General features: G+C 41.3%; 1 protein-coding gene across 1 annotated transcript; it reads right to left on the bottom strand.

Moving 5' to 3' along the window:
- Nucleotides 1-476: 476 nt before the first annotated feature.
- Nucleotides 477-9,805, bottom strand: LOC124053083 (leucine-rich repeat-containing protein 4B-like). The gene is made up of 3 exons (XM_046378047.1): nucleotides 9,421-9,805; nucleotides 4,789-5,386; nucleotides 477-4,683 (listed from the first exon to the last, which is right to left on the bottom strand). Exons 2-3 carry the CDS (start codon nucleotides 5,029-5,031, stop codon nucleotides 2,686-2,688), a joined length of 2,241 nt encoding a protein of 746 aa, XP_046234003.1. The 5' UTR covers nucleotides 5,032-5,386; nucleotides 9,421-9,805; the 3' UTR covers nucleotides 477-2,685.
- Nucleotides 9,806-10,208: the final 403 nt, after the last annotated feature.

Raw genomic sequence — 10,208 nt, 5'->3', positions numbered from 1 at the left:
TCCAGAGGTATGAAAGGAACATTTCTATGCTCATAAGGTGAGTCACCATCACAATAAGACACTGTTATAGTATTGGTAAGGTAATAAGATTTGTTCCACAGTTAACATGCAGGAATGTACCCTCACACAGCACACAAGGGGGTATCTAGTATGCTCTTTGAAATCTGACGGCAGAGCCACCAAATGTAACACATCAAGGGAGCGGCCATATGTTGTCTCTTTAGCCTTCATTTATATTCTATTTGAGTCTCTGTGGGACTACAGTCGAACCCTGCCCACTGGATCTGTCTGTGGGGTTGCAACACATTTACAGTTACCATGGTTTGGAATGAGATTCACGAACAAATACACTAACACCAAGCTGAGAAAATGGCTGCAGTTTAGACAACCTGAGTTATTTGATCAATCAGTTTGCATATGGTATAACTGGACATTTTTTTAAAGATGGCTTAAATGTTCTGCATTAAACAGGATGATGTTGGCGTGCACTGATGTAGAAGTTGTTCCTTTCATAGATTAACCTCTGTGACAGCACAATCTGGGAAGGGTTTGTCTGATATCATCACTCATATTATCATCACCATTATTACTATCTCTCAGTGTTCCTTTTCTTCCAATAAGTATGGGCTTGTTGCTGATAAGAAAAACCATCATTATCACTCACACAAAACAGCTCCTGTATATATATATAGATATATATAGGAGCTATAAAAGAACAGCAAAATCGGATACAGAGCTGCATTACAGTCAAAATTCTTGTTGATATGAATTTGTTGATAATACTATCTCAGGTACATTTGTGTGGAATAACTGGCTGCATGTCCAGTTTGTGCTCAATTGCAACAAACATTTTAAGTTCTTGCTTGATAAATACAATCTGTCACCCAAAAAAGGTAAATTACTCAATGTATGTCTTTCCTCAGTCTTATTCCAATTTCAACCTCTTTCCAAAATTGCATGAAAGAAGCACCATGGGAGAAGCATAGTGAGATGCTGATTTTAGACAAAAAAATAGGATCATCTCCTTCTGTTAACACAGTCCTTTTGTAAATCTAGTAGTGTCTGTAGAACATCTATAGGACAGTGACTAAAAGCCTGTCTGAACATGTTACAGGCTATCATTAACAGGATGACTAATGGCTAAACCACAAACCATACACTCAATCCAGGTTTAGCACAGAGGCCCACATAATATCTCACTCTTTACTTATGTGGTTGCCATATTGACCAGCCACAACCCAATATATGATTGATTTATTTCACACGTAATGATACATGGCTAGACAACTGTACACATTATATCAAACTAACAAAAATAAAGAAATACATAGTTGAAACGCAAGAAGCGTAAATGGCATTTAACATATGAAAGTTACACTGTAAAAATGTGGATCTTACAATTGTCATACAACCAGACATTATTATTATTAATATACTGTACATTTCCATTCATTCCAATCATCCTAAGATGGATGTTTAATCCCTTCTTAAATGCTGTTGCAGTTAGATGTTTAATCATCCTTATGACAGCATTTTATGGCATGATTATGGTAACCATGAGCAAGGAGGTCATATCAAGTTCCTGTCTAAAAGCAAATATCTGGCTACTGATCTGATTCAAATAACACACTGTCAACACTTAATTTTACCCATACAGGTCTTTGCATTGGATCACCTTTCTGTGTTTGTGGAACATCATTTTACCATTGTTTGATGCTGGCATTTAAGTATCAGAATTGTCAATTCAAATACCAAGTAGCTGGCTTTTACAAAATACATAATACACTCTCAGAACACAAAAGTTTGTTATGATTATTACTGAAGCAACAGAAAAAAGTCTGTCAAACAGAGATCAGCATTTACTGTTCTACAACCTAAATGGACTTTATGTCACAAAGCCAATTCAAAGATTCACAATGAGTGTTGCAATTGAGCCCTTATGTTTCTGAGAAGTAGCCAAACTTAAAACATGTATCATAACCAACATCCACTATCACCGCCCCTGATTATTCACAAAGAAACAAACTATACCAGCTTATGCACCCCAAAATATCTCTGCATCGGAGTCTGCAATGATACATATTTAAATGAAAATATATTTATATAATTTGTGGATTTTTCACAGTAGTTTGTACTGCACTGTACCTTTTTGTCCATCTATTTATGCCTACATAATTGTCACCTTGAGGGAGTCTATTGAGTCACACGAGAGAGAGTGTGGCTTGTGTTTTGTGTGGAAGAAAAATGTCTCTTGGATTTTGTTCTGTAATATCTCCGATCTTCAGTGTGGTGAGTGCTATGCATGTCTTTCATCTCTGCTGGCCAACAACGATTTGGGGACTGATTACTCTGAAAGGCTAGTTTTTCCCTATGAGAACACAGCTTGTAGAAACTGCAAAAAACATTTGCTTTGGCACAGATTTACATTGTAGCAATGTCCATTCCTTGATCTCCATGGCCATGATCGTTACTACAAACACAAGTGGCCCATTGTGGTAATCCTTGGCTCAGTACACTGTCACGGATAAGTCTATGTGTTTGTGTATTGCCGTGTCAGTCTATCCTCTCTCCTGGTGTAATGTCAATGCACTCTAGTGTCTAATCATTCCACGCATAAACCCAACATCAATCCCCTCTCTGTCTCCGAGTCTTGCTCACTCTCTCTCTATACTCTCGCTTTTGTTTTTAGATTTGAGTTTCTTGGACGTTTTCCTTTGAGCTCCCCTTGAAGAGAAGAGGCTCCATTTGGGGATTCTGGTTTTGGCCCATGAAACCTTTGATCGATCCATGTAAGCCCATGGTAGGCACGGGGAGAGACATCGGCAGCGTTGGAGACATAGAACAAGGGTTGGTGTTGGTGCCGTTGCCTGATGAGGAGAGCAAATTAGATGTAGAGATTGGGACTGATGTACAGGAGATGGGCATATCCTGGCCTTGCTGGTTCTTGTTATTGAGGATCCCTCCCGGTCCCATCCCTTCAGGGCCAATACTTAGACCCATTACGTTGTTGTTGAAATGATGGGTCTTGTAGTAATGGTTGAGAGTATCTGTACGGCCAATACTAGGAATGTTGACTATCTCTGGATGATGTATTCTTAAGGTTCCTTCTCCACCAACGCCAGAATTCACTGTTGAACCACCTGAGATGCCACTCCCAGCCCCCGCTCCGATCTCATCTTCCACATTGACAATTTCAATGGCTCTGGCAGGACCGTGGTGCTTGTGTAGCTGATGCTGCTTCCGAAGCTTATAGAAGACCACCAACATTACAGCTGCCATAAAAGTAATAGCCACGAAGCAACCAATGATGATCTTAGTTGTTTTCATTACATCATCCAGGCCTGGAATGTTAGTCACATCTATTATGGACACAGTCACTGCATTTTCAGTAGCTCTGTTGGGTCGTGGAGACAGTGAAGAAAGAGAAGAGAGAGAAGGCGATATAGTGATGCCAGGTCGGCCCTCTAACACTCCTCTTTGAACAGTAGGATTAGGAAAATCTATGAAGGTCTCATTAATATACTGTCTTGCTGAGTTCTCCTCATCTCCTCTTACTGTCTCTACTGTTTCCACAGTGACAGTGGTGAAATAGCTGTAGCTGTTGCTGGGGTCTGAAGCAGACACATTGAGCACGGCGGTTGCAGTGGTGTTTCCAGCAGAGTTGGTTACCATGCAAGTGTATTGCCCAGTGTCTTGCACAGTCACGTTAGTGAAGTTCAGCGTTCCGTCATGAAGTACTGAGATCCTAACTCGGTATGATCCGTGGGTCATCAGAGTGCCATTTGGAGTGAACCAATTCACAGAGGTCATCGAGGTTCCAGTGCGACATTTCAGCTCAGCAGCCATGCCCTCAGTGACATTGAGGTCAGTGGGTGGCTCAACAATCACTGGGGCAAAGCAGGTAAAGTGACTCTGGTCTAGTTCCCCAATGTACTTTCCCTTTAGACCTGGGGGCGCATGGCAGCGAGCACAACATGTGGTGTTGCTGGGAACTGTTTCTTTCAGCCACCAGCTGAGCCACAGAACATCACAGTTGCACACCCAAGGGTTGTGGTTGAGATGTACTCTCTCCAACTGGTGCAAAGGGGTGAAGAGGTCATGCGGCAGAGAATGCAGGGAATTGTGGGAGAGGTTGAGCTCCTCCAAATTTTTGAGGTCATCAAAAGCATTGCGTTCAATAACTGACACTCTTGAGTGCATTAGCCACAGCTTGCGAAGTGATACTAGGCCCTGGAATGATCCAGGCCTGACTATCCCCAGCTGGTTCCCTGACAGCTCCAACTCCTCTAGTCGTACTAGTGGCGTAAGGTTAGGGATATCCTTCAAGCCACACATGCCAAGATTCAAGAAGCGTAAGTTGACCAGACCTTCAAAGGCAGCCTCTGAGATGAAATCCAGCTTCCTGAGTTCCCCTAGATCGAGACGACGTAAAGAGGGAACACGGTGAAAGGCAAATGCCGGCAGTGTCTCGATGGGGTTGTTTCGTAGCCATAGTTCCCTTAGCTTGCTGAGGTACTCAAAGGCTTGCGACGGCACCACTGTGAGACGGTTGTCAAAAAGCTCTAGAGTGTTGAGGTTGGGAAGGCCATTGAAAGCTCCCACCTCAATTTGCCGGATGTGGTTCTTGGAGAGCTGGAGGATTTCCAAATGCCGCAGGTGCTTAAATGTGTCAGACTTAATCACCTGGGATGGACACAAAAACATGGAGGCATGTTGTACCAACATCTAAATTATTGCTGTTAAGTCAGTCTGAACGTATTGTCTGTTTGTAAATGAAGCCATATTTACCTGAATTGTGTTCTCCTGTAGATTGAGGTATCTTGTGTTCTCTGAAATACTGTCTGGGACTTGATCCAAACTCTTCCTCGTACAGATGACACGACTCGCCTGATTGGAGCAGGTACAGGGGGTGGGGCATGGTGGTGCTGCCTCTGTCAGCTGAGGTCCATGGTTGTGAAACCACAACAAAAGCTGGACCAACCAGAGGATGGGGGAAGGGGCACAGGGGCTGGTCACCATGACAAGACGCATGGCAACTGAGTCATGACCCACCCCTATTGCTATGATGTTGATATGTCACCTCCAGACAAGGTAATTTAAGTGCTTATCTTAATGTTCATATTGTATGCTCTTAGTTTTTTTCTCCTTCGAGCAGTCACTTTAAAAATTGAGAAGATAACGTGTAGTTATAGACTATTTATCATTAATAGGTTCCCTTTTTACTTTGCTCATGCTTCTTTGACTATCACACACCTTGCCCTTTTCAGCATGTCATCTTAGGGAACCCTATATTTTTTGTTTCCATGACAATAATCAAAATGAAAATCAAATTGGGGGAAGGATTTGCTCTTGAAAGTGGTGTCTCTGTAGAGGCTGCTGCTTCTCACTGCAGGGGGAAGAGAAGAGAGAGAGGGAGAGAGAGAGAGAAGAAGGAGGTCAAGTAAGTGCAGTAGCTTTAAGATATGAGCCTTGCACGTACATGCATGTATTCCCAGGACTAAATTTAAATCTCATAATATTACAATGTCCAGATGGCAGAGTGCATAACAAGCTGGGTCAGGCTTTCTTTTCTATAGAGGTGGCGCTCAAATTGTGTCGTGTAGTCTAACTTTTGAGTCAGCTGCCATTTTCTTCATAGGTTTAACTTAATGGTTGGGTCATGGTCTGAAATGGCCACAAAGTTCTAAAACCTCACGCTGGGCTACAAGTGCTACAGCAGACCCATGACAGTCTCATCATCCCACTTTATGGTACTAGACAGATACTGGCTGAAGTGGAGTATCACATTTAAAGAATGCAAGGTTGTCGAATGCAATTACAACTGCCAGCGGGACTCATCTAGACCTAAGGTTAATGCAGAGATTCATGCAATCCATCATGAGACAGCAGCAGTAATTTAGCAATTAAGATATGGAGGAATGATTATTGACTCCTGAAATTTTACTGCAATGCACATGCTGCGTACAATAAGCAACGCACAATCAGACAAGATCCCCAAACACTAAAGTTAATGAACCAAGTATGAAAATGACAGCAATATTGTGAGCAAAGAAAAAAAAGATGAAATTAAATACTTCTGCAGGTTTTGTAATACATAAATGTGTATTTTTGTGTCTTTGGTTAAGAATGTCACATACTTCTTGAAAGAGAAATGGCTGTAAGCATCAACAGACTCACTAAATTTAGAAAAGGTTGGGTTGTTTCCCCTACAATGATTAGACCAAATAGAAAGTGTTCATTGTTTTCTCAGGCACATTATGCTGAGCACTAGCAGTCACAAGCCTGTGTTGTCTGTTGAAAACAAATGAGATCGTTGTTACTTGTCAACTGTCTGGCCACTGTGTTATCACTATCAACATTTTATATCAGATAATTCTCTGACATATTTTCCAAATATGTTTTACTCACTAATAAATGGGTTATTTTTTTAGAGCGTTTCATGGCAGTCCTTAGCATCTCCTCTCCTATGCAGCGACGATGCATGCGCTCCTAGAAACACAGTTGCTGTGGCAACCTGCTCACTCACCATCTTGTGTTTTTACTGTCCAGTGCCCTATTCCACATTACTGTGTTTGGCTGAGCTTGATGAACATTAGCTGTTCAAAGATGATCAGTTGCACCTTTATTGTCTAACTTATATTTGACTTAAATTATTATTTGACTTAATGTTTGATCATTTCACAGTATTTGGTGTCACATCACATAAAGTCAACAGTCTCGGATGTAGAAGAACAAACAGTAAATGTTGAAGATCTAGTTTTTTTGTTAAAATATGTATTTGCTTATTACCTGGGAAGCCTGAGAAAGCACACAGTTGAACCTTGGCTTTACATATTTGAGGGTGAGGACACCATCAGTCTTTATTAAAAACATAGCTCTGAGAACTCTTAAAGCATCTATTAAGAAAGCTCATAAGGGAGTGCGTGCTAAAAATAGGCTTTTTCAGATGCTCTGCACATCCAACAGAATCTCTCTCTCTAACACACACAGATATTCACACATCCATAACCACAACCGTCCCAACTGTAGCTTCCACAGAAAAATATCAACACATCCATCCCTTTCTAATAAGAAAAAGTAAATTTATGAAAATGCAAAACCTAAATGTTACTGTATGCCGGACCATTGCAGCAGTCCTCATTATGGTGTTCTTTACATTGTTGCCCTTCCTTAAAGAGTCTCTTCCTCTTCCCCATCCAGCAGGTAATTATGCCTTTCAATAATTTGTCTGAATAAGTAAAAAAAAAAATGTTGCAGTGTGTCCCAGACGTCAGAACTGTATCTGATCCAGAACGGTGGCTTGATAGCTACAATGATTAGCCCATCAGAAAATGATTCATGGAGGCATCGAAACACAACATCATTAATATTCAGCTGGACAAATAACTGATCATACCAATGCTTTCAAAGCACAGTTTGTTTTTCATGCAGTGTTTCATACTCTGGAACTTCATTATAAATACTGTTAAGCTGGTGCTTTGCATTTTTTTTCCTATTTAATTTGACTCTCAAAATGGCTCTAAAAATAAAACTATTAGCAGGTGAATGTGATTTCAAGAACGTTAGAATTTCTCCTGCTTCTGCTACCATTCATGAAATGTAGAAAAACAGAAGTAGGCCTGCTGAGAAGTTTGTCTTTCACGAATGTAAATGTAAGAGATGAGCAGTTTTATTCTGCAAAAATATATTCTGACATAAGTCTAAAAATGCAAAATAGCTGTTTTTAAATCTCGTGATTTTGGTTCTTGTGTCATTCAATCTTCACAGATAAGGTGCATTTTTCAGAAGATCAAATTGATTGGCAGCCAGTAATAAGTTGTTTGGTGTGTGCTCTTCCCCTGAGCTACATTTTATCTTTCCATTAGGTGGCAAAAGTCACCAGGGAGAGACAGTAAGAACAGCCTATGTAAAACACCACACAGGGTAAAATCAGATTAAGGGAGAGACCTTGAATGTGCTAGCGGGGTGCCTGTTGCCTTGACCGCCCTTCTTCAAGTTCTCCACCATGAGAGCACAAGAACAACACCATACACCTATGATGGTCTGTTTTTTTCTAGAATATCTAGAATACCCATGGCACATCTGAGGGCCGTATCCTTCGCCAGTGGCCTTCAATCGTCACCCTTGTGCAAAATGTGTTTTCTTTAGGATTATGACATGGTTGAAATATCATCTCTATTGTATGTTTTCTAAGCAATTTCACTCACAGGTATTTCTCTGTCTTGATCTCAGCCGTTTTTCCATGTCAAGAGCAGATTGCAACCATGTAGATATTGATTATTCGATCAGGCCTGAGAAACCGCTCAGTTGTGAAAAGACAAATTAGCTGCAAGCTGCTGACCAATTGCTACAAACCAATCACATCATTGTAAGCGCCTGATTGTATCAATGCCCTGCTCTCCACAACTGAGTCATTAAGGTTTATGAAGAGGCAAAAACCGTGGTGTTGTTTTCAATAAAGGCTCAGAGCTGTGGGATTTTTCCTGTATGCCTACACAAGGCCCAATTAGAGCTCATGTATTTACAGATGGTCTAGATGAACACAAAGCGACACAGGTGCAGCAGGGCCAACATCATCTGCTGTAACTATGACAACACTAGACTGATTCAGGACGTGGGAATCGGGGTAGGATGGGACGCATTTCATCAGTATAGTAACAAGCAGCGTTTTAAGGTAGAAAAAACTGCAGGTTCATGGTAAATACTTGATCAACTTTCAGCTGATGACAATTATATTTTCCCATTTCTTTTCTATCAACTCATGAAAAAAGAAAATATTAAAAAAAATAAAACAAACAAACAAAAAAAAAAAACCCATAGCCTAACATGACTATTTCTCCTGCAGTCGCAACCTCTAATCTGCAACCTCTCCTCATCATATAGCCTCTAGCATAATATCTCCTACAATTCAACAGAATGGCCTTATTCATCTATGCAGCTGCGCTCACTACGGCGCACCTTCTCGGGAACGCAATTGAAATTCTGAATAGGCCTAATTCTGCACATGCTGCATTACAAAATGGCTTGCATCCATTCTCTCTTTAGGGTAATGACAACATGACTGCACCCCCCCAAAAAATTAAGGATATTAATAAGCCATAGGCTCAGTATTTTTCGGAAATTAATACTTGCGGACGCGTGAAACGCACAGGCTTACATAAGGAACCGTGTTATTTAATATATTTACAAGGACTGCCACAGCTTTATTCAACTGACATCGACGCTGACTGGATCTTTTCCTAATACTAATTATTTACTTAAATTATTGTGCATCTGTACAGCCTTTTGCGCTTTTCATTATTCAATCTTTGTCATCTGGTGAGTGATTTCAGCATCCATGCAGATTAGGTAGCAAATGCAATAATTACGCCGGCCATTTCAGTCTCTTCCATACCTGTACAACCGATAGTCTACACGTACCTTAATGTTTCGGTGGCTGCGGCGTAAGGTCGATGTTTTCTCTCTCCTCGTCCCGTCTCCCGATCGTCAGCTTTCCAACCTCGCTGTCTATCTCTCCTTTTCTCGTCCCTAAATTGATTCGCTTGTTTCCACTGCTGTGAGCTGGCTCTTGTTCTTGTAGGCTATTCCGCAGCGCCAACGCAACGCGGGGGGCTACAGTTAAGGCAGGTTAAAGATGAACACAATCCACACACACACCGGGGGGGGGGGGGGAACGGAGTTCAGACTAAGGGTCTTACAAGAAAATTATGTTAGTATTATCACATTTAGAAACGAGGTCTGGACGAGTGCATCCATGCGCCTTATCATCCTTGATGAGGAACGCAGGCAGCAAACGCGACGGCGCCCGGTGGGCAGAGCATTTTGCGTCCAGCATAGGCGGCTCTTTACGCACATTCCGTATGTTTCAGTCTGAATCCCACTAAGACAGCATTACAAGAATAGATGAAGGACCAACCACTCATAGATGTACCTGCGCTCTTTGGCTGATTTAAACGTTTAATCTCTGCATCTATGGGTGAATGGTGCAGGATTTATCACAGACTGTTTGGGTTGTTTTGGTCTGCAGCTTTTGCTTTGAACTGCTGGTGAAAGACAGGCTCTATGTATGTAATGAGTAGCTTTAAGGTCATATTTATTAATATGACTCAGCAGCACTCATTGATCAGAATAAAATGAGTAAAATAAGCATGTTTCTCCCGCTTCTGGTAATCCATGTAACAGACATCTGTTTACAGCTGATCCGATAG

This window comes from Scatophagus argus, chromosome 21 (genome assembly GCF_020382885.2).
Source record: "Scatophagus argus isolate fScaArg1 chromosome 21, fScaArg1.pri, whole genome shotgun sequence".
Lineage (NCBI taxonomy): Eukaryota > Metazoa > Chordata > Actinopteri > Scatophagidae > Scatophagus > Scatophagus argus.
Note: the sequence above shows the minus strand (reverse complement) of the source record. Positions and strands in the feature narration are given on the sequence as shown.

Excerpts from the sequence above, each read along its gene's own strand:
- LOC124053083 (XM_046378047.1), bottom strand. The coding sequence starts at position 5,031 with ATGCGTCTTGTCATGGTGACCAGCCCCTGTGCCCCTTCCCCCATCCTC. Across the intron at positions 4,684-4,788 it reads TACAGGAGAACACAATTCAG|GTGATTAAGTCTGACACATT; the intron begins GTAAATATGGCT and ends TGTCCATCCCAG.